Here is a 23288-nt window from a genome sequence, read left to right as displayed (position 1 = left end):
TCCTGCCTCTGCCTCCTGAGCAGCTGCAATTACAGTTGTGTAACACCATGTCTGGTTTCAATTCTATAAAGGCCAAATTCCATAACACTAGGCAAGGGATATGATCATTCTCAGTATCAAATCATTTAAAATTTGAGATCTATCTATCTATCTATCTATCTATCATCTATCTATGTTTTTATGTATATGGGTGTTTTACCTACATGTATGTCTGTGTACCACATGCGTGCCTAGTACCATGGGAGGCCAGAAGAGGGGCATCAGATGCCCTGTAACTGGAGTTACAGATGACTGAGAGCCACCATGTGGGTATAGGGAACCAAACCCAGGTCCTCCTTAAGAGCAGCAAGTGCTCTTAACCACCAAGCCATTTAACTATTTCATTTTTATAATGGAGATACTAAAACCTTTCTTACAGGTGGAAGGAAGAGTTAGAGAAAAGGTTTATGGTGTCAAAGATGGTGACTGGTGTTTAGTGAGGGCTCTGAAAATTACAAGTATTATAAATGGAGATGAAGAATCTCCTCTGCTTGAATCCAAACTCTTGTTTCTGCCTTTTGATACTAATTTAGAGCAGGGGACCATGTCCTGATCATGGCCACTGTTTTCTGCTCAGGAGGTGACTGCGTCACACTCTTTGACCTTTCTGCACAACTCTGTTCTTTGTTCCTCTGTAAACTGTGAAGTGACTCTCTCATGGGAAATGTCCCAAGAGAACACGGAGAAAGAAAGGTACCGTGAATTTGACGCTATCTGCAAACCAAGAACTCCCCACCCAATAAACACAGCTAGGTACATAACCACCTGATCTGCCCGCTGTCAACAGAACACAGTGAGTCCTCCACAAGAACGCATGGGCTGGCAAGCTTCTCCTTAAAAATCTGTGATTTCCACACAGAACAGCACACAACCCTCATAGCTCCACAGCTCTGCTTTAGAAAGCTCTTGCCGGGGGTGATGACATATGCCTTTAATCTCAGGACTCACACGGCAGAGAGACAGGTGGAGCTCTGCAAGTTTGAGGCTAGCCTGGTCTAAGTTCTGGGTTAGCTAGGGCTACATAGGGAGGCCCTGTTTCAGAAGAAGGTGGAAGAGGTGGAAGAGGAGGATAGGAGGGAAAGGAAGAAGATGAGGAGGAAGAGAAGGACGAAGAGGAGGAGGAGGCAGAGGAGTCTTATTTATCAATGCTTTAATTTAGGACTCCCTCAAGCCTCAATAATTCTTGCAAAAGATAAAAGTTTATAGTCATATAGAGCAGTAGTTCTGAACCTGTGGGCTGAGACCCCCATGGGGTCTAATCACCCTTTCACAGGGGTTGGCTAAGACCATTGGAAAATATAGATAGTTACATTATGACTTATAACAGTAGCAAAATTACAGTCATAAAGTAGCAATGAAAATAATGTATGGTTGTGGGGGTCACCACAGCATGAGGAACTGTACTGAAGCTCACACATAGCATTAGGGAGGTTGAGAGCCTCGGCTGCGGAGGGGGTGAATGCCAATCACACACAAATATAAACTATGATGAAGGAACAGGCACAGGACCTGGTCCAGAGGGAGCAGGAGGGAGGCCTGGAGCGGAGGATGTCCAAGCTGAGGCCTGAATCTAAACAGGGAAAGGCTGTGAAGTGAGACTGTGGGCAGAGCAGGAAGAAACATGCTTGGCCATTTAGAAAATGACACTATAAGGTAGTATCACAGTTCTGCCAAAGAACCCAGGGGAGAATCAGGAACAAATCACATAGAAAATTAAGGGGAAAAAAGAGAGAGACTGAAAGTTACACAAAAAAGTACACAGTAATGATGAGTGTTCACAGACCACCAAGTCTCACAGTAAATGCAAGATATTAACTGGGACTTGTGAAGAAGGCAGGTTATAAATGCTAAGGTTTTGCTTTCCATGCTAGGAAGCTAAAAGGTATTTAAACTCGTTGAGATCTGATACACAGTGAACAGTGAGTTCTAAGTCAGCCTGGGCTCCAGGCCCTGCTCAGAAGCAGACACACGGAACCCCCGCCACCCCACCCCCCCCTCATACTGAGGCTGTAAGCCAGGCATGGTGGTCCATGCTGAAATCTCAGTGCCCAGAAGGAAGCAGAAGAACTGCTGTGGCTTGGGCTACATAACGAATAAATAAAAGAAGGAATAGAGAAATGTATTATTTAGAAATGGGGACACAGCTAGTGAAACAGCAAGGGGACCTGCCAGCAGTAGTTACTCTCTGGCATGGTAGCACACGACCTGGGGTCCACTGGTGATCTTGGTAGAAACAATCAGAGGACAGAAAATAAGATTGGATCAGGGTGGACAGAGGGTCTTGGTGCTGTGGCATATGACTGCAATCCTAGCACTCTCGAGGCAGAGGCAGGATGTTCATGACTTTGAGACAAGCTTGGTTTACATAACAAATTCAGGCCAGCCAGGACTCCATAGCAAGGCCCTGTTAGAAACAAAATAGCAACAAACACAGAACAGTGGTGTCACTGGAGGGCAGGGCAGAGCTGGGGACTGCTGCTTCTCATCAGAAACTACTGCTATGTGACTTCATAACTAAGCTTATTGTTTATTAAACTAAATCCACAGACACCAAATAGTCATGTGCCCTGACCCATGCTGCTAGTACCTACTGGCTACTCATCAGGTTTCTATGTATCTAATTTTCCATCTGATAGTTACTCTCCCTTCCCACTTTTTTTTTTTTTTTAGTTATTCGAGACAGGGTTTCTCTGTATAGCCCTGGCTGTCCTGGAGCTCACTTTGTAGACCAGGCTGGCCTCTAACTCAGAAATCTACCTGCCTCTGCCTCCCAAGTGCTGGGATTAAAGGCATGCACCACCACTGCCTGGCCCTTCCTACTTCTTTGAGAGAAAATCTGGTCCTAGAGGCAAGACTGGTCTCAAACGTCCTCTACAGTCCAGACTGGTTTTGAACTCATGACCCTCCAGCCGCAGCCTCCTAAGTGCTGGCAACATGTGCTTTCTCCAGCCTTCCACAAACTCTTGAATCATCGACTGGTCTCATTTCCCATTACCTCTCTGATACTGTTTGTCCCAGTATCTCAGTGAACTCCAGGTTAGCCAATGTGAGGGATACTTTCAGCCACACCAATGTTATCTCTTTCTGAAATACCAGAGATTTTCCTACCTTGGACTTTCACAAACATTCCAGGCATTTTTGCACGAAAATGATTTGTTAATGGGAATATTTAAAATATTCCTCAACAACTATAATCCAGGCTTGAACTTCAACCATTTAAACATTTAAAACATTGTTTTGTGTTATCCCTGCATGTATGTCTGTACACCATGTGCATGCCTGGTATTCACAGAGGCCAGAAGGGAGCGCCAGATTCTGTGGAACTGGAGTTACAGAGAATTGTGAACTACCACATGGGGGCTGGAAGTTGATCCTGGGTCCTCTGCATGAGCAGCCAGTGCTTGCAACCACTGAGCCACCTTTCTAACCCCTCAATCATTTTTAATAAATATAGAATTTCAAAAACTGTAAGAGAGTAAGTTCGTCTTAAGTTTTTGACTTGGGTTCAGAGACTCCATTTCCATCATATGGCCAGGCTTAACACACCTTTAATTCCAGCACTTGGGAGGAAGAGGCACACAGATCTCTCTGTAAGTTCAAGGCTAGCCTGGTCTTCATATGAGTTCCAACCATCTATGGCTAAATAGTGAGACTATGCCTCAAAAATTTTAAAAAAAGTTTATTTTATGTGTATGAACAGTTTGCCTGCATGTATATATGTGTACCAAGCATGTATGCATGTGTACCATGTATGTATATGGCTGTACTATGTATGTATGCATTGCACCATGTACATATGAGGACCTCTCCATGGCACCAAGAAACCAGAAGAGGGTGTGGGATCCCCTGGAGCAGGAGGTTACAGGTGTTTGTGAGATGTTACTTAGGTGCTGGGAACTGAAGCTTGGGTCCTCCGTGAGAGCCAGTGATCTCAACAGCTGAGCCATCTCCCCACGCCATAAAGCTTTTCTTAGATTTTGGTTTTAACTGGGTGTGGTGACACATGCCTTTTATCCCAGTGCTTGGGAGGAAGGAGAGGTGGATCTCTGCAAGCTCAGGGCCAGCCTGGTCATAGTGAGTTCCCCATCAGCTAGGGCTACATAGTGAGACCGTGTGTCAAAACAAAACAGTAACAGTAAAACCAAGCAAGAAAACCCCTTACACTGATCTGAGCTGAGATCTGCAGGGTAAGGAGCTGACATTAGTACAGTTGGAATAGCAGCACTTCCCAGAGTGGTCCATGAACCCACATTCCCTTCCTAGGAATTTTGTTTTTTAAATTATTTTAAGCCAGGCAGTGCCCTACCTATGGTTTAAAAAAAAAAAAAAAGATTTGTTTTAAGCTGGGCAGTGATGGTTCATGCCTTTAATCCCAACACTTGGGAGGCAGAGGCAGGTGGTTCCCTTGAGAGTTTGAGGCTGGCCTAGTCTACAGAGTGAGTTCCAGGACAGGTGGGCATGGGGTGGGGGTGGGGTGCACAGAGAAACCTTGTCTTGAAAACCAAACCAAAACAAAAAAGCTTTATTTTTATTTATATGGGTGTTTTTATGTACATGCAACGCCAGTAGAGGCTGAAGAAAGCTTCAGATCCTCTGGAATGAGTTTCACATGGTTGTTAACCACTACATGGCTATTAGGAACCAAATCCATGCTCTCTGGAAGAGCAGCCAGCTCTTACCTGCTAAGCCCTCTCTCCAGCCCCCTTGCCTAGGCATATTTTCAGTTATGTAAGCACCTGGGCAGTATGCTAGGCTTCCCAACAGGAATTTCAGGAGTGATGCAGGGGGAATTTTTTTTTCTCATCTTAAAGTTTGAAAGCATATGTCTAGGTAAAGTTAGAGGAAGACACCTCTAATCAAGAGCCCTCCAGTTCTTAGTATCTACATGCATACATATATTTAAACTCTGTATGTATTTACTCCAAACCTCAAAGTTGTCAGGTGCTGAACCCTCCAGCGTTCAGTATCTACATGCACACACATATTTAAACCGTATATGTATTTTTTCCAAACCTCTAAGTTGTTATATTGTGAACAAGAAAGTATGACTAGAAAAACATTTGTTTTTTTTAACTCTGGCCTAAATAAAAACAAGTTGACAAATGAGTTTAGACCTTTAGTAAAAAGGAGGAAAGGATCTACAGTTCAGCCCGCTCTGTGCAGCTCACTCATTTCAGGCCAAGAGCTTCCTAGGAATTGAGGACTGTGTGTAGGCTGGGATGGTTTGTATGCACTTGGCCCAGGGAGTGGCACTATTAGGAGGTGCAGACTTGTTGGAGTAGGTGTGTCACTGTGGGGGTGGGCTTAAGACCCTTACCCTAGCTTCCTTCCTAGAAGACAGTCTTCCACTAGCAGCCTTCAGATGAAGATGTAGAACTCTCAGCTCTGCCTGCACCATGCCTGCCTGGATGCTGCCATGCTCCCATCTTGATGATAATGGACTGAACCTCTGAATGCTAGCCCCAATTAATTATGTTGTCCTTGTAAGAGTTGCCTTGGTCATGGTGTCTGTTCACAGCACTAAAACCCTAACTAGGACATATGCACTAAGTATTTGGTAATGTTTCTCTCAAACCACTACTGTACAGCTGTGTAGCTCACTCACAGGTTGTAGGCTCCCAAACCAACCATGTCTCTTAACTTCCCGCTAGCTGGACCCATGACTCAGTGGGAGAAACAGCTTTCCAGAGCCTGGCACATGCTGTACACCTAGCAATTTGGACGGCCGAGGCAAGAAAATCCCGAGTTTGAAGCTGGCCCTGTCTCAAAACTATTAACAACGAACATTCTAGGACCCTTGGAACATACTCAGCCAGCCAACTCATAAACGTCCAGCTGCAGCATTTTGGTTTAGCTCTACAGCAAATGAATGTAGCCTTTGGAGCATAGGATAAGTTCATTGTAGCAAGAGGGCAGAGTGTTGGATTCATTTCATCCACAATTTCACCCATTTATATGAGGTAGACCCATCATTCTCCACCCCCATTCTCTCTCATCAACTTGGTTGAAAGCCTGTGCCGTGCTTGAAGGCGCCTAGCTCCCAGCACCAGCGTGGCATCTTAGAACTCTGATGCTTTCTTTTGGCTTCCAAGGGGTACCAGGCATACATGCGGCATACATATGTACATGTAGGCAAGACATTCATGCACATAAAAAAAATAAATCTTTAGAATATATATAAAATAAAGCAAGAAGCCTTAGCTGTTTGGCATATAAATCCTTCTAGAATATATTACATACTTTTGTTCTATTTAAACTACATAGGTTATAATGTAACTTTTCTTTGACAATTCTGTTTTTTAAAGATTAAAAAAATTGCATGACTGTAAGTGTGTCTGTGTGTATATATGCACACATATGTGCAGGTGTTCACTGAGGCCAACACCCTTACTCCAGCACCAGATCTCCTGGAGCTGGAGTGACAAGCAGTTGTAAGGTTTTTGATGGGTGCTGGGAACTGAACTCTGGTCCTCTTAATAGCTGGGCCACTTATCTAGCCCCACAATTTTCTACTGTTAATTAATGGACCAGTTTTTTTTTCTAGGTGTCAACTGAGCACTCGGATACCAAATCATCAAATTCATAAGGACTGGGTATTAGAAGGGATTACATTTTACTTTGCCAGCTCTATTCAACAGTTACCAGGACCACTAGCCTAAGAAGTGAGGCCAATGAATAAATAAGTAGATGACACCCAAATTAAAAAATAAGTAAAATTATCTTTATCCCCAAATGAAATGATCTCATAATCAGAAAGCCCCCAAAATTCCACAAAAAGCAGTTACAACAAATTCTGTAAAGTTGTAGAACACAAAATCAACATGGAAAAATCAGTTGTGTTTCTACACACTAACTATAAAAAATCCAAAATGGAAATTAAGAAAATGATTCTGTACATAGTAACATCAAAAATAAAAAAAAAAATACTTAGGCATAAACTTAGTCAAAGAAATAAAAGACCTGTGCAATGAGTTCAAAGCCAGCCTGGGCTAAACAGACCTTGTCTAAAAGAAACAAAAAATAAACCATCAAGAAAGAAAAGCCAGCTCATGGAATGGGAGCAGCAGTCACGAAGCACTTATCTGATTAGCAGGTTAATGTTTAATTATGTAAAGAATGCATGTAACTCAGCCACAGAAAACCACCCCGTACAAAACGGGGCTTGGACCTGAGTAGACATTTCTCCAAAGAAGAGCTACACGTGGCCAGTAAATGTACAAAACCATGTCTCACAGCTCAGCATTAGTGGGCTGCGAACAAATCCTCAAGGAGGGAGCCTGGGAGGAACTTACAGTGGTGGATGGACGAAACGGCAGCCCCCTGAGAAGCTGAGGCAGGAGGATCACTAGCTCAAGGCCTGCTCCCGCTATACCCTGAGGCCTAGGGCAATCCCAGTAGGCCTGTGTCAATGTGGAACAAAGGGGTTGTGCCTTAGCTTAATGGTGAACAGCTCACTGAGTTCCTGAGGCTTTGATTTTGATCCCTAGCACTGTAAGACAGAATAACAAAACAAACAAAACCTATAATGACAGTATTTTATACTCCTAAGGACAGCTACTTAAAACCTATAGGATCACAAGCTTTGGCAAGGATGTGGACAAAGTGGACCCCCTGCACACTGAGGGGAGTGAGAGTCTGTACAGTGTTTGAGAAACTATGCTGGTTCTTGTAATAAAAAATAAACTCACAAAATTACCATATAGCCCAGGAACTCCTTTCTTTGTGTACAACACAAAACTTAAGAATCTCAAACACATCTGCACATTCAGATTCATTCCCAGCATCATTCATAACAGATAACAGGTGAAAGCAACCCAAGTATACGTCAACAGATAGACAAACAGAATGTGGCATGCACATGTTTGCACGAGTGTGGGCATGTACACACACACACACACACACACACACACACACACACACACAGGGTTATGCAGCATGAGGAAATTCTGATTTGAGCTATAAGATGGATAGAATTGAAAACATTATGTTAGGTAAAAGAATCTAGTTTCCACTCACATGTGGTAGCCACAATAGTCAAACCCAGATGGTGGGAGGCTGAGTCCAGGAGATGAGAGGAGGGGGAGTGGGGAGTTAGTCTCACTGGTGCAGAGTCAGTTTAGGAGATGAAAAACAGGGGGTTAAAGAGATGACTTAGTGATTAAGAGCACTGGCTGCTCTTCCAGAGGTCCTCAGTTCGATTCCCAGCTCCCACAAGCTGGCTCATAATTCTCTGTAACTCCAGTCCTAGAGGGATGAGACACTCTCTTCTGGTCTATTAGGGCTCCTTGCATGCATTTGGTGCACAGACATGTGCAGGCAAAACACCCATACACATAAAGATAAACAAACAAATACAAATGTAAAAAGATGAAAGTTCTAAGAATGGATGAAGACGGATGTACAATACAAAGTTTTATCATAACGCACAGAGAGTAATTTTGGTACAACAGAGAATATGCTATCAGTTACACTCTTGTTAGATCCCTCACCCACCATTCTACCCCTACACTGGAAGCCAGCGTCTTAGAGAAGCAATACCTGGCCATCCAAAAGGTGCTCCCATGTGAGACAGACTCACTGGATAGGAAAAACGGTATTGCAAGCCACTGTTGGCATGGGCACCTTCTGGATAAGCTTAATGTTGAGCAGTGCAAGCATTTCCCAGAGCCTGTCCTTAGCCTAGAATGGGCTGAATGACCTGCTTGGTCAAGTGACTTTTTGGAGAATGCACAGTCATTGTGCATGAGTAACAGGCAGGCAGGAAGACAAGGAAGGGCGAGTTGTTGTCCTAAATTTGCAAGCGAGCCCTGAGAGGAAAATAGAACACATACTCTTTCCCATGAACTACAGTTGCCAGTTTTAGCAAGTAAAATTTATAGGGCTCTGTTGTTTATCAGGAATTCAAATTTAACTAGGCAACAATCTTATCTGGCAATGGTCTGACATTTGGGGATTGAGGAGAAAAATCAATAATCTAGACTGTTCTGATCTGGGGTGACTGAGGTCCTCAAGGAGCCTAGGCCAAAAAAGTAGAAAGTTCTGTTAAAAAAAAAATTATATATATATATATATATATATATATATATATATATATATTGATTACACAAAAGGAAAGTAAAAAGTCATATTGCTTAATTTGGCTCAGGAGTCCCTTCCCATGCTGAGTTTCTGTGATCTAAAGTTTAATTTTACAAAGACATGTCAAAGGGTAGGAGAATCAAAGCAGACACAGACAAGGAAAAAACATTACTCTAAGGCGGCTTACCTTCAAACAGTGGGGCTCAGATTGGGTGTGGTGGCCCACACCTTTAATCCCATCACTTGGGAGGCAGAGGCGGGTGGATGTCTCTGAGTTCAAGGTTTGCCAGGGCTACAAAGTGAGATTCAAACAAAACAAAACAAAACAACCAAGCAAACCACAACAACAAAAATGCTGTTCAACATCATATAAAAACCAGAGAAATGCAGCAAGGAAGAAAGCTTTAAGTGGCCAAGCAGCAGGAAAGGTACCAGGTACAGTGTTTAGATGGCTCCTTCCCATGAAGCCACACTACTGCTTAGGTTCTACGGAGCTCCGGAAGGAACTCCTTAGAATGATCAGGCACTACTTCCTAGCTTGTGAACGGCTACGGTTTCCCAGCATTATTTCATCATCCAGCAACACCGCCTACTTTCCTTAAAGTCTGGCCCAAAAATAGATCCCTGAACCCCGACCCTAACCAAGGTCCTTCACTTCTTCAACCCGCCTGAAGCACCAGCTACATAGTCAGATTTTAGGGCTAGGGCTGGCTCTAGAATTCGTCCCCAGGGCGAGCCTCTAGTCTCCAAGGAAGAGGAGCTGTAACCCTGGCAAAGCTCTTTCAAGATTATCTGGGTAACCTCTAAGGAACCAACCAATAAGAATCTCTGCAGCCTTAGGACTGCTTTCAAAAAAATAAACAAAACATAAACAGTTAGGTATATAGAAGTCCTAATGCAAATGAAACTGGAAGAACGAATGTACTTTGGATATTCCTAGGCTGAACTAATCCCGCAAATGACACCCCCTTCCAGCTTTATGTAATAGACACACCTATCCTGCCCTGCAACCTCTGCATTGGACTCATCCATTCATTCATTCATTCACCTGCCCATAAGGTATTTAATTCGTGGTACTATGTGTTAGGCACTGTGCTGGGGGCTGGGGAAACAGAAAATGAGCAGTGAGTGTATGGCCCTCTCCGTGTCCGTAGGGCCACCTTGGGAATCCACAGCTAGTCTATAACTGTATGTCTATGACAAACCTTGTCCTCTGAGGCAGGCGAGGGGTAGTATTGGGGCGCTGGCGAAGTAAAGGTTTCTTCCAGATAAAAGTAGGTGAGGATGAGGGAGGAATGAAGCTGGTGCTAGACAAGGACCAACTTGGGGACCGGGATCCAAAGGCACGGAGGGCGCAGAGGACCCACTGAGGTCACTGCCCGAGATGACAGGCAGCTGTGCTCCCACCGTAAGGACACAGATGTGGGTTCAGCGATGGCTGGCACGAGCCGGCCCAGGCGTCTCGGGGGAAGGGGGACAGTTTGAGGAGACGGTTGGGGGTGGACCTAGGATGGTGCCCAAAGGGCTAGCTGGTGCTGGTTTTCTGGAGGGTTCCTTGGACCTCCGATCAGCAGGGTCTGCAGCAGAGCCAGGGACCAGAGGGTGCAGAGGGGAGGCGCGAGGGCGGGGTGGGCAGGCAGGGCGCCTGGCGAAGGACAGGGTGGGTTGGCAGGCCGAGGCCCCGTCCCGAGGGACCCCTGGTAATGTGGAGGCAGTGGGTGTCCGGAGTCCCGGACAGCCTCGGGAGAGGCGCGCCTACCTTGCTTCTCGCCTCGGTAGCGTCTCTCCGCGCGGGCGGCGTTGTCTCGCGCCTCCTGGGGTCGCGTGGCAGCCCACGCCGGCGCTCCCCTCCGCTCCCCTCGGCTCGGCGCGTTGGTAACGCCCGGCGCCCCCTGCAGGCGTGGTGCCGATGGTCCGCTCTGGGCAGCCCTCGCGCGGCCCCTCCGCGAGGAGCGTTGGTTCGGCCCGCCAAGCCCGCGGGCGCGCCCACCTCCCCGGCAGCGGCGCTGCGCACAGCGCGAGTCACGCGCACAGCTTTGCCAGCAGGCGGCGGGAGGAGTGCGGCGCCGCCCTGCGCTGGAGCTGGAGGAGCCGGGTGCGCGGACCAGGGCGCCTGCCTCCGGAGCAGGTGCGTGTGGCCCCCAGCTAAGCCCGAGGCAGCGAGCTTCCCTGTGGATTCCAGGAGAACGTCGTGAATAAAAAAAAAAAAAAAAAAAAAAAAAAAAAAAAAAGTTAAGAAAACAACCCCACCAAAAGAACAAGGATAAAACGCTAAAGCCTGGTTTCCCTTGAGGCAGTAGACTCCGCCACTGGGGTGTGGTGTTGGCAGGATGGCTCTCGGGCTTTGGTATTTTCAAAAAGCACGCCATGCACAGTCAGGGTGAAAGCTGGCACCTATACTCCTGCTGCCTCGGAGGGCAGCGCATGCCCTGCTGGGTACACGAAGGATACCAGTGCCTCCTTGCTGCTTCTGGTGGAGTGGGCCGTCGTTCTGCAGGAGTTATTGGAAACCCACTAAGCAGCAGTCATTCTAGAAATGGTGAGAGTCTGAGAACCCCGTCCTTTAGGAATCGCAGCCTTGATAGGCCAGCCAAGGAAGCAGGTTAAAGTCCCACTGCTTCACAGTCACAGAAGAGCTGGGAACTGAGTTTTTTTTTTTTTCTCCAGCATTCTTTATTTTTTTTTTAAGATTTATTTACTTATTTTTATGTGTATGAGTACACTAGCTGTACAGATGGCCGTGAGCCATCTTGTGGCTGCTGGGAATTGAACTCAGGACAGCCCGCTCGCTCTGGCTGTCTTCAGACGCACCAGAAGAGGGCGTCAGATCTCATTACGGGTGGTTGTCAGCCACCATATGGTTGCTGGGATCCGAACTCAGGACTTTCCGAAGAGCAGTCAGTGCTCTTACCCGCTGAGCCATCTCGCCAGCCCCGGAACTGAGTTTTAAAGAATGAGTGAGAGGTAAAAGTTTGTTGGGCAAGGTGTCACATGCCTTTAATTCCACAGGGGCAGACGGGTCTCTGTGAGTTTGAGGTGTTAGGCTGGAACCTCTGCTCATCCCCTACACAAGCTGAGCACCCCGCCCTCGCCCTTTCCCCAATGGTACCTTCCCTCTTCTTAGAGAAAACTCTGGCACGTCATTACTCCTTGCCTAAGCTCTGTAAAACCCCCTTGCTTTAGCCTGGATGTGTGACTTCACTGACCTCCACCTGTGAGATTAGTGAGCCCACCCGAGAGCTGCCTCCTAATAAACTTGCTTTAACTACTTTTAATCTGATCTATATCTGAGTAGAGATTAACTACTTTTAATCTGGTCTATATCTGAGAGGGGGCGGAAGGGAGGAAGAGAGACGGGGAGAGAGAATATATCGACATGTTCTATGTAGTGGGTTCCAGCCAGATGAGGCTACAGACATAGTGAACCGTGTCTGGAAAAACAAGCAAGCAAAAAGCAAAAACAGGGCCTGGCAGTGGTGGTGCACTTGGGAGGCAGAGGCAGGTGAATTTCTGAGTTCAAGGCCAGCCTGGTATACAGAGTGAGTTCCAGGACAGCTGTAGAAGGAATCAGCATATGTGAAAAGATAAAGGGCAGCTTTGAGGGGTGAGAAATAGTGGAGCCTTGGAAGGGTCCGCCAGGCTGGCTTGGATGATGGAGATCTTCCCAGAATGACTTGGGACTTACCTTTAAAGAACCTAGAGACAATGATGTGCTGTCTTGCCCACTTTCTGTTTTCTGAGGCAAGGTCTCACTATGTAGCTCTGACTGGCCTGGAACTCAGTAAGTAGACTAGGCTGGTCTCCGAGATCTGCCTGCCTCTCCAGTGCTGGGATTAAAAACTGTGTGCCACAACCCCCTGTCCTAAAGTCAAGTCCTGATGATTTTGCATGAGGGTGAAGTGGAAAGGGTTGTTAGCTCTTCCAAAAGGAGGAGGCATCTTAGACCCGCAGAAGCCAGAAAAGGGCATCAGATCCCCATGCACGGGTTGTGAGCCACCATGTGGGTGCTAGGAATCGAACCTAGGTCTTTATGCACGCACATGGTACACAGACATATCCGTAGACAAAACACCCATAGACATAAAATTTAAGAGGAATTAAAAATAAAAATAAGAGGTCATGTAGTTTCAAGAATTGAGGCCTCCATTAAAAAATTCTTCTCTCATACATTACATTTAACCACAGTTGTCCTCCCTCCATTCTTTCCAGACCCTCTCCCCACATCTCTCTCAGATACATCCCTCTTCCTTTCCCATCCAAAAAAGGAAACAACCCAAACAACAACAACATCATCATCATCTCCCAAAACAAGCCAAAAACCAAAAACAACAAAAGAGCAGAACTCCCAGAAACATCAACCAAACCAAACAAGGCAGTTCATATCCTCTGTAATTCTTGTTCTCCTCCCCCTGAGGACGCCTCCTTCTGCCTCCAGGGCAGCTCATATCCTCTTTAACTCCTGTTCCCCTCCCTGTGAGGACCCGATGCCTCCTTCTGCCTCCATGGGGACCAGGCATATATACAGTGTACAGACACATAGATGAAACAGCCATTTACATAAATAAAAATTATAGAAATTGAAATATACCCTTTATCTATTGGTTACCCTGCCACGGCTATGGCCTTAGTTCATGCCATTACTGTACCATACAGAGAACACCACAGTTGCCTCATGGTCTCGCTGAAGTCACCTTTGTACCCTGTTCTCTATGCCAGAAGCTTGAGTAAAATCTTTTCAAATGGGATTTAAAACACTCCACTGTTCCAATCATTACCCTAGCTATTTATTCTACACAGAAAGTCTTTCAAAAGATTTTTTTTTTTTTTTTTTTGAGATAGAATCTCACTATGTAGCCCTGGCTGGCCTGAAACTTGTTATATCAGGCTGGCCTTAAATTTACAGAAATCTGCCTGTCTCTGCTTCCTGGGTGCTGGTATTCAAAGCATGCACCAACAATTCCATAGATTTGAATCTCTCTCTCTCTCTGTCTCTCTGTCTCTTTGTCTCTGTCTCTCTCTCCCTCTTTCTCTCTCCTCTCTGTCTCTCTGTCTCTGTCTCTGTCTCTGTCTCTGTCTCTGTCTCTCTCTCTCTCTCTCTCTGTGTGTGTGTGTGTGTGTGTGTGTGTGTGTGTGTGTCTTAGGCATGCGCATGGTTGAAGACAACTTACATAGGCCATTCTGCCTTCCAACTTTATAAGGATTCCAGGGTTTGAATGGACTCAAGTTGGACTCAAGTAGCCAGGCTTGCTTGGCAAGCATCCTTACCCTCTATCAGATCCTGTCACTTTCTCAGGACACCCTTCTTGGATCACTAAATATAAAGTGGCAGGTTATCATTCCATAGCCTCTCACTATTAAGGGTGGCAGTTGTGGGGCTGGAGAGGTGGCTCAGTGATTAAGAGGACTGATTGCTCTTCCACAGAATCTGGGTTTTGTTCCCAACACCAACATGGCTGCTCACAACTGTCTAGAACTCTAGCTCTAGGGGATCAGATGTCCTCTTCTGGCTTCCACAGACACTGTGTATATGTGGTACACAGACATACATGCAGGAAACATACAACAAAATAATGAAAAAAATCAGAGTAGCACCTATCTGCTAAACTTTGAATAATGGTTTGTCCCCCAGAATTCATCACTCCCCATTACAAGGTATTGTGATAGACCCGTACGCTTAGGACTCTGTCCATATAAATGGAGTTTAATAATTAATGGGTTAATAATTGATCTCAAGAATGGACCTCCTATGGAAGCTAGTTTGGCTAGGTTTCTGGGACACTCCCTGGCTCTTGCCTTGGACTGCTACAGCGTCTATGAACAGAAAGGCCATTACTAGATGTGGCTTTCAGTGTTTGGCCAGAACCATTAAGCAAAAGAAGCCCTTTTTTTTTTTTTTACATTGTGTGTGTGTGTGTGTGTGTGTGTGTGGTGTTCCTATGCTTATTTCAAACTAAGCTTCTGTTAAAACAAATGGAAAGCTTCTTAGTTCATGGTGTTACATTGTCAGCAGCAGCACCCTGACACTGCATGATGTTCACCATGACCCTGTCTATTACAGACATGCTCCATGATGACAGAAGTCTTTCTGTTTCTCTCTTCACTGTGTCTGTGGGAGTCTCAGCCAGCATGCAGATCATGGTGCTCAGTGCCCATTTGCTGTGTATGTGGATGAATGTCATGAACGGAGAGTGAAATTTCCAGAAGGCCATGGGACAGTCTACATACAAATTTATAAGTCTAACTAGCAAGCTGTAAGAAAATGTGTGTCTGTGTAACTAGAATCTTCAAGGAACAGAAATTGTGAAGGGAAGGATAACTATAAAACCATTTAATGACTAACTATAGGACCATATGCCTATAATTCCAGTGCTTGAGCAACTGAGGCAGAAGGATCACAAGTTCTAGGGCAGCATGGGCTATCCTGGTAGACTCCATTTCAAAAAATTAAAAAGATATTCATCTCTGACTTTATCTTTGACTCTGAATTCCATGAAATTTCTAGTTATGTTTAGGCAGCCATCGATGTTTGTCACTTTAGCTTCCATTTTAGTAATTAAGGTGACTTAATGAAATTGAGATCTTCTGTTTGTTTTTTTGAGAGAGGATCGCACATACCTCAGATTGCTCTTGAACTCATTATACAGATAAAAATGGCCTTTAACTTCTAATCTGCCTGCCTTTGTTTCCTAAGTCTTGGTATTATGGGTGTACAACACAGCCTGGATTAATTTTTATATTTATTTCTTTTATTATTTTGTATGTTTAAGTGTTTTGCTTGTATGTGTGTCCTTGTGCTGCTGTGTATGCCTAATGGTGTTGGTTGTCATGAGCCACCATGTGGGTACTGAGAATCAAACCCAGGTCCGTTGCTAAAGCAGCAAGTGCTCTTACTGCTGAGCCAGCCCTTTAATTTTTAAAGTTCACAAAGCATGTTTTTCCTTGTTCCTGAGCTCTGCTGGATTGCAGGTGGTCATGTTCTGTGGGAAAACACAGTGGAGCTCAGTGGATGCCTATGTTGATCCACATTTCTCTCCTCCCAGTTTGCCAACCCTTATCTCTCCAGAGGCTGAGTAAGACAGTGGGGAGAGGAGGAGAAGGAAACTCTTACCTGATGTGTGTTGTCACAACTGCCTCTAGTCCCCAGCAAATATGTACACTTAGCTTTTCCTCAAGGGACCTGGGTTAGAGAGAGGAGGAGAGATCGCCATGACAGGGAAGAAGAAAGACCAGACTCAAAGGCCCTCCAACTTTCCCAATTGTGTTTGGGTAGCAGAGATGAAATAATGATTCTAGAAAAATGTTAACTCAGGAGCACAGGAGGGGAGTTAGAGATGCCCAGCCATTAAGCTAGTCACGGCATATTAAAATTAACGTGTGTGTGTGTGTGTGTGTGTGTGTGTGTGTGTGTGTGTGTGTCTGTGTCTGTGTGTGTGTGTGTGTGTCTGTGTGTGTATGTGTGTGTCTGTGTCATTCGAGAATCCAGATAGCTCTTGGGCAGGTGCGCACATGTGACCCATTGGGAGCACAGAGTGGCTAGCTAAACTCACTGCTAAATGTGTCCTTTGTCACGTGGCCTACATGGTCTTTGGGTAATGCTTTGTCCTGGAGATCCATGGGAGCATAGAGCAGTCACACTTCCTGCTCTGGCATAGGGCAAATTGCTCAACTTTTCTTGCTTTCGAAAAATCCACTAACTGTTTCCCCCAAAGATGTGACATCTCTGTGCCTTTCCTCAAAGCACACAGGGCAAGGATGAGCCAAGTACTTGTACTCACACTCCTGAATGTGGCACTTAATGCCTGGCTCCTCTTTAGAGACTAAGGCTTGAAGAGTCGTGCCAAGATGCATATAAAGTACCAAGAGAGGGTGCTGGCCGCTCAGGAGCTCTAAGGATAACACTGGCCCAAGCTCTACCTTTACAGATGCCTTCTGTGGGAGACTGTGAGTAACCACGTGCCACAAAAAGAGGTCCTGAGACCCCCAAAGAATGACTGAAACTGCCTACAGAAGGACGAGCTTCATTTTGAAAGGAAAAGGCAAGAAGCAAGCTAAGGAAAAGTCAACAATGGAAAACGTGAAGTGTTTGGCTTCTGTGGGATGGTGAGAATCATATCATACATGAAACAACCCTCCACAAAACCAGCACGTGGCTTTCTCCGGGAGGTCATTCATGGCCTAGGTAAAAAGCCAAAGAAGTAAGCCTGGGTCTACAAGCAATCGAAGGTTTACATTGTGGGAAAGGTTCTCTAACATAGTGAAGAGTCACCCCAAATAACAGGAGCTTGTGTTGACAGTGAAGGTAAAGCGAGTGGCCCAAACAGAGCAGGTAAATATCAGCTAGACAAAGGGAGGAGGGCTTGTGGTGGTTTCTCCTACTCGTGTGAGAGCTCTGACATGTGAGTTCAAAGCTGTCCTGAGCTATAGATTAGATGCCAGGTCAGCTTGGGCTATAATGAGAGCCTACCTCAAACAAACAAACAAACAAACAAGCAAATAGAAATAGATCTGGGGAGGTGGGTCAGTTGGTAAAGTGCTTGCTCGACTCACATGAAGACCTCCATGCCAGAAGCCATGCAGAAGTTCCAGCCACAGCTGTAAGTGATGGTGCTTGTTTGGGATTCGAGCCTCAGGGCTTTGGAGATGCACTGAAACCTGGGGCTGGCAGGCTAGTCAGCCAAGCCTAACCAGGGAGCATCAGGCCAATAAAAGGTTGCAATGGAGGTGAACTAAGAATGACATCGCCTGTGGCTGTGCTCGGCCTCCACACGCAAGGGTGCACACTGCATGCATATTTCTCCACAGGCATCCATACATTAAAAATACCCAGGCAGGGCAGCAGTTTTCAGTCATCCTGCCATTCGCCATTCATCTAACTGACGTCTGTTAGAGGTGTATGCTAATGGAAGCAAACTGCGCTTACAGAGTCTTCTGATAAGTGCCACAGACAGAGGCATAAACAGAAACTAACAGGACAGGTATATAATCACACCAAGAATTTAGGGCAAGTGCCTGAAGAAAAGAAATAACATTAAAGCTGGGCTGGGAACAAGCTTATAATACTAGCACTTGAGGGCAAGAAGATCATGAACAGGCTGGAGAGATAGCTCAGCAGTTAAGAGTACTGGCTGCTCTTCCAAAGGTCCTGAGTTCAATTCCCAGCAACCTCATGGTGGCTCACAACTGTCTGTAATGGGATCTGACAACCTCTTCTGGTGTGTCTGAACACAGGGACAGTGTACTCATGTACATAAGACAAATCTTTAAAAACATTTAAAAATTAATTTAAAAAAAAAAAAAAGAGGTAGATCATGAACTTAAGGTCAGACTAGGCTAGTCAGTTCTAGGCCAGCCTGTGAGTCCCGTAGTCAGGTGAAGTCATGTGATGGATAACTCAGTGGCACCTGGTATATTAACAGATTATATGTAGTTGCAGTGAGTCCGAGTTTGTAAGGATAAGTATTAAGTTCACTAGGTAACAAAGAGGGTGGGGAAAAGCATTTGAGGATATGAACACTGTTCGTGATGACATGGAAGCCAGCAATTTCATGGTAGGCAAAGGCAGGCAGAGGAGGGATTGGAGAGGAGGCTAGAGGAGACCAACAACAGGGTACAGATTTAAACTTGTGGGGAGAGCTAAGCTGGAGATACACATGAACAAATTCTCCTTTCAGGAGGACGAATCTGGAAATAGTACTGGGGATGCTTTAGATGAAGAAGAATCTGAGAAACAGATTGTGTATGTGTGTGTGTTCCTGTGTGGGTGATAAGAGGTGATATAATTAATTCTGAGCAAAGGTAATAATATCAGAGTAACAGAAAGGAACAGAAACCTAGAGAGAAGGATGAAGGTTTTCTATGCGCTGATGGGGACTGAGTGTCTGAATAGAAGAAGAAGCAGAGGATGGCTGCAATGGTTCCCAGTCTTGGGTGACAGGGTGATGGTGATGGTGTCCTGGCATTTGTGTGTGTGTGTGTGTGGGGGATGGTCAGTTTAAGTTGGGCATGCTGAGTTTACATTTTGACTAAGTAATTAAGCAAAGGGCCTCAGATTCAGTTCGCTAATATCTAAGAAGAGATGGGGACTACAGAGCTGTGAATTGTCATTCTGTTGGTATAGGAAGTCACAAGCTTACTTAAGATACACAGAAAACTTAAAACCTAGGGCTTCATATGTTGGAGCTACGTACTTAAAATGTGTGGCTGGGCTAAGGCCAACATTGACATTAAGGGCAGAACTGTAGAGAGGGGCTGACAGGAGAGGGAGGGAATGGAGGACCCATAGGGTGTGTTTATATTGAAAATGCTTCATAATGATGGCACTCAGATTATGTGGTTCTCTCCGGGGCCCCAACAGACCATACAAACGTCTCCGCTTCAAAATGAGCAATTTATTTCTCCATTTATTTCTCCACAAAGTTCTTAGAAACAGTTTCTCAAGTACATACAAAGTACATATAATTACTTCTCAAAATAATTTTATAGAAGACAAATGCTTACCAGCAATGGCTTACATCCCCTTAAGAAATTATTGTTTTAATCCCCTGCATTTGTTCCCCTCTTGCTTCTAATGCCTGAATAAGCATCAGTTCTTAAGATCCAAGGGGTCAAAAGGGCAAGAAAGCAAAACTCTGAGCTGTCCTATCCGGGCAGAACCTGCCTTCATTTTCTTTCTTTTCTTCTTCTTCTTCTTCTTCTTTTTTTCCTATTTGGTCTAGAAACTCTCATTCAGCTTCTTAAGACCAACTCTTCATAGCTATTCCCTTCTTTGATACTCAGGGCCAACAAAATACTCACTCCGGCACCCCGAATCTTTCAGATAAGTCTGAGAATAGTGTCTGGGTGGGGTCTGGGAAGGGTTACAGTTGCTCTGTGTGTGGCAGAGGCAGGCCTGCATCTCCTCCTCCTTTCCCCTCTCATGGCTTCTGCATGTGCTTGTCTGGGTTAAGAACTGGAGGGAGTGCTGGGAGGCTTGGACTTGCCTCTTCTTGAAATGCTGCAACCCTGGCTGAGGGGCTGTCAGCTCTTTCCTTACCTTCCCTGGGTACAGCTTTCTAGGGAATGGAGAAGCGGAAGCCCTGGTTTTCGAAGTGCCCCTATCCCTTTTTCACTAAGTTGCATAAATAAAAGGGATGAAGAGCAACAGTTGACTGAGTGAGGGTTTCCTGAGGGCATCTATGTTTTACAAGGACCTCTTGCTTTTTAGGAAGGCACTGGATTTCAGTGTCTTGCCGGACGTGATGAGGGCCCCAAAGCCCTGCTTGTGGGAGAACGCGTAGGCAGAACGTCGAAGGCCTGAGTGTTTTATTTTGATCTTGATTTGGGGTGGCGTTGGATGTTTCAAGCAAAAATGGATCCTGTTCAGAACCTATATCCAGAGCATGGGGGCAGAGGGGACACAAGGCTTTCAGACATGGAGGCCAAGTCAAAGGGGATGGTGAGGCCATCTGTGTAGGTGCCCTTCTCCCACTCACCTTGTCAACGTTGATGGGCCAGAGTAGTGGTCTGAGAAAGTTGTATCCAATCGAAGGAATCATACAGAGGACCGTGCTGAGGATGAGGCACAGCCACATCTGTGGCTGGCTAAGGCTGTTCCTGGCCACACCTGTGGGCAGTCAACCAAGAAAGAGGAGGCTGGAATAGCTTGGGGAAGGAGGGAGGGTTGGGGTGGGAGAAATCAGCCAGCATACAGCTACATTTCAGTCCTCAGAAGGAAGTTACTCAACTTTAGTCAGTCTAGACTCCTGAGAAGTATTATCAATGCAACATCGCTATACAGTTTGCACCTTTCACAGCCACTCAGCAGATAAGAAGTCCCGGCTTCCTCTCTGGTAGGAACCTGCTGTGAAGGCTGGGACAATTCATGCACCCTTGTCTCCCACTAAAGGCAGGGCTGGGCAGAGAGTTGGGGGAGAGGGTAGGTTATAAGGGCACCCTAGTGCACTTGTGCAGAAAACAAATAGAAAGCTCTGTGGCCTGCCGGACAGCTCAGAGGGTAAGCATGCTGCCAAGCCTGGTGACCTGAGTTCCGACCCTGGAAGCCATATAGTAGAAGGTGAGTACCAACTCCTTCAAGTTGTTATTTCTGTCTGCCTCTCTGTCTGTCTGTCTGTCTGTCTCTCACACACAATAAATAAATAATTATATAACAAGTGAATGTGATAAAACTAAAAAAAAATTGAAAGCTTTGGAGAAAAAAAAAACATGAGTTAGCAGCCTCACAAGGGGTAGGAACCAAGTACACACACACAGCTCCTCTGAGGACCGAGCACACACGCACAGCTCCTCTGAGGACCGAGAACACACGCACAGCTCCTCTGAGGACCGAGAACACACGCACAGCTCCTCTGAGAACTGCCGCACAGCTATTCTATAGTTGATCCAGTTGAATGGCAAGGAGAGAGGGAGATCCACGTAAGAGACAGTAAGGCAGGGCAAGCCACTGGAAAAGAGTTTGCACTGGAAAGGAGTCTGCACTGGAATTTTAGGTCATTTGTTTGAATAAACAAACAAGCAAGGCTGGAGAGATGCTCAGCAGTTGAGAGCACTGGCTGCTCTTCCACAGGACTTGGGTTTAATTTCCAGCACCCAGGTGGCAGCTCACAGCTGGAGCCCTGAAGGGACCTAACCCCTTTTTGACTAAGTTGAATAGACAGACTGCATGAACAGCAGTGGTTGACTGGAACTCCAGTTCCAGGGGACCTGGCACCCTCACATAGACAAGCGTGCAGGCAAAACATAAACCAAAGTGCATAATTCTTGCCCTGCCACTTGTGAGAGTCAAATAATCTAAAATACTTGAAAAAATTTTGTAAATTCTAAAGTTAAGTATCTTCCTGGAGAGGTTTTTGCACCCATTTTGAATAGAGACCATCTCTTATCCATATCTCTAAGCATTATAATATAATTTCTCAGTAAACATTAAATTAGCATTCCATCAGTCCCTCCCCATGCCAACCACTGGCTGGCCAGGTCCTACCTAGGAAACTGAAGGTGCTGGGGTACATTAGACACAAGCCATCACTACACAGTAAGAGTAAGATGCCGAAGTAGAGCCCCAGGCTGCCCCATGTGAAGGCATGGTTTATCATAGTCCAGGAGGTCGTCCTTAGGGCAATCTGAAAAGTACTAGTTCATGTGTGATACTGTATGACCCGTCAGGACCCCCATCCTCTGAGCCTGAGGCAGAAGGTGGTTCCCGTTGACCACCCCCCCTCGCCTCCCTTTCGTGCCACACAGGCTTCCCCATTCCCCCTCCCCCCGCTCCCGTCCCCTGGTCCTGCTTCGAGGGGCCACACCTGCACTGTCACGACCCAGATCAGGGTGGTCTGCACTATTATGGAGAAGGACTGGAAGTCGGAGATGTCCTTTCCGTCACTGCGCTCTGAATTGAAGACGGTCGCCATGGGGACAAAGAACAGCACGAAGGAATTGTAGATGCCATGCAGTAAACACTTCACAAATTCCTTCTTGTTGAAGTACAAGTTTTGCTGTCCTGGCTCATACAGCTCTGGGTAACATAGACTCCATGTTTCATTCACATCCTGGAAACACCGCAGGGCAAAGAGGAAGTCAGGGCCTTCCACAAGTCCCATCTCCATCTTGCCTCACTGAGTCTGTGGCCAGGCTGCCCAGGCATTTCCTTACAGGGTGCTTGAGAAGCAGAACCAGAGAGCAGAGCAGTGACCACAGGCCTCTCTTGGTGAGGCTTGGCAGTAGAAGAAACCTTTGAGATGGTCTCGAAGATGGGGGGGAGGGGGCACTTGGAGGCAGTGAGGACTTGGGAGAGGCAAGGGGGGAGATTTGGCTCAGGGACAGCTAGAAGGGAGGGCTGAGCTTGGGAAAGGGGAGGAAGTAGGGCTTAAATCTCGAGAAGTAAGTGTTCCTTTGGTTAAATGCTTTGTGTCAAAAGTCAGTGGGCAGAGGCAGGAATATCCATTAGGATTGGCAAATCCTTATCTATTGTATTCTTCTTTGGAGACTTTTTTCTACCAAGGTGCCCAGAAATGGAGGTTGGTAGAAGAGTCAGGGAGAGAGGTTTCATGACTCCTACTACTGAGGTAATTTCTAAGAAGAACTGACATGGAGCCCTAGGCTGGTTCCTTGTGTCTTAAGGTGCTGTGCCCACAGCCCCATGCCTGGCCTTTCCGCCCTTGGAGGTCTTTCTGCAGCAG

General features: G+C 45.9%; 2 protein-coding genes across 6 annotated transcripts in view; both read right to left on the bottom strand.

Annotated features, from left to right (window-relative positions):
- Rusc2 (RUN and SH3 domain containing 2) overlaps positions 1 to 11081 on the bottom strand; it is a 47304-nt gene extending 36223 nt beyond the window's left edge. Inside the window, exon 1 of the mRNA XM_031377189.1 lies at positions 10877 to 11081. The gene's annotated coding sequence lies outside the window, so the exon portion shown is untranslated. The remainder of the gene's footprint in view (positions 1 to 10876) is intronic.
- An 8404-nt stretch (positions 11082 to 19485) lies between these two features.
- Positions 19486 to 23288, bottom strand: part of LOC116095888 (phospholipid-transporting ATPase FetA) — a 124651-nt gene continuing 120848 nt past the window's right edge. For 4 of the 5 annotated variants that reach the window (XM_031377183.1, XM_031377185.1, XM_031377184.1 and 1 more), the window contains 4 exons: positions 22413 to 22658; positions 22094 to 22232; positions 20589 to 20719; positions 19486 to 20482 (listed from right to left, as the gene is read on the bottom strand). In XM_031377183.1, coding sequence (XP_031233043.1) covers positions 20297 to 20482; positions 20589 to 20719; positions 22094 to 22232; positions 22413 to 22658 — 702 coding nt within the window. In that variant the 3' untranslated portion in view covers positions 19486 to 20296. Of the gene's footprint in view, positions 20483 to 20588; positions 20720 to 22093; positions 22243 to 22412; positions 22659 to 23288 lie in introns of those variants that run through there. The other variant, XM_031377186.1, reaches the window with a different exon arrangement.

This window comes from Mastomys coucha, unplaced genomic scaffold (assembly GCF_008632895.1).
Source record: "Mastomys coucha isolate ucsf_1 unplaced genomic scaffold, UCSF_Mcou_1 pScaffold18, whole genome shotgun sequence".
Lineage (NCBI taxonomy): Eukaryota > Metazoa > Chordata > Mammalia > Rodentia > Muridae > Mastomys > Mastomys coucha.
Note: the sequence above shows the minus strand (reverse complement) of the source record. Positions and strands in the feature narration are given on the sequence as shown.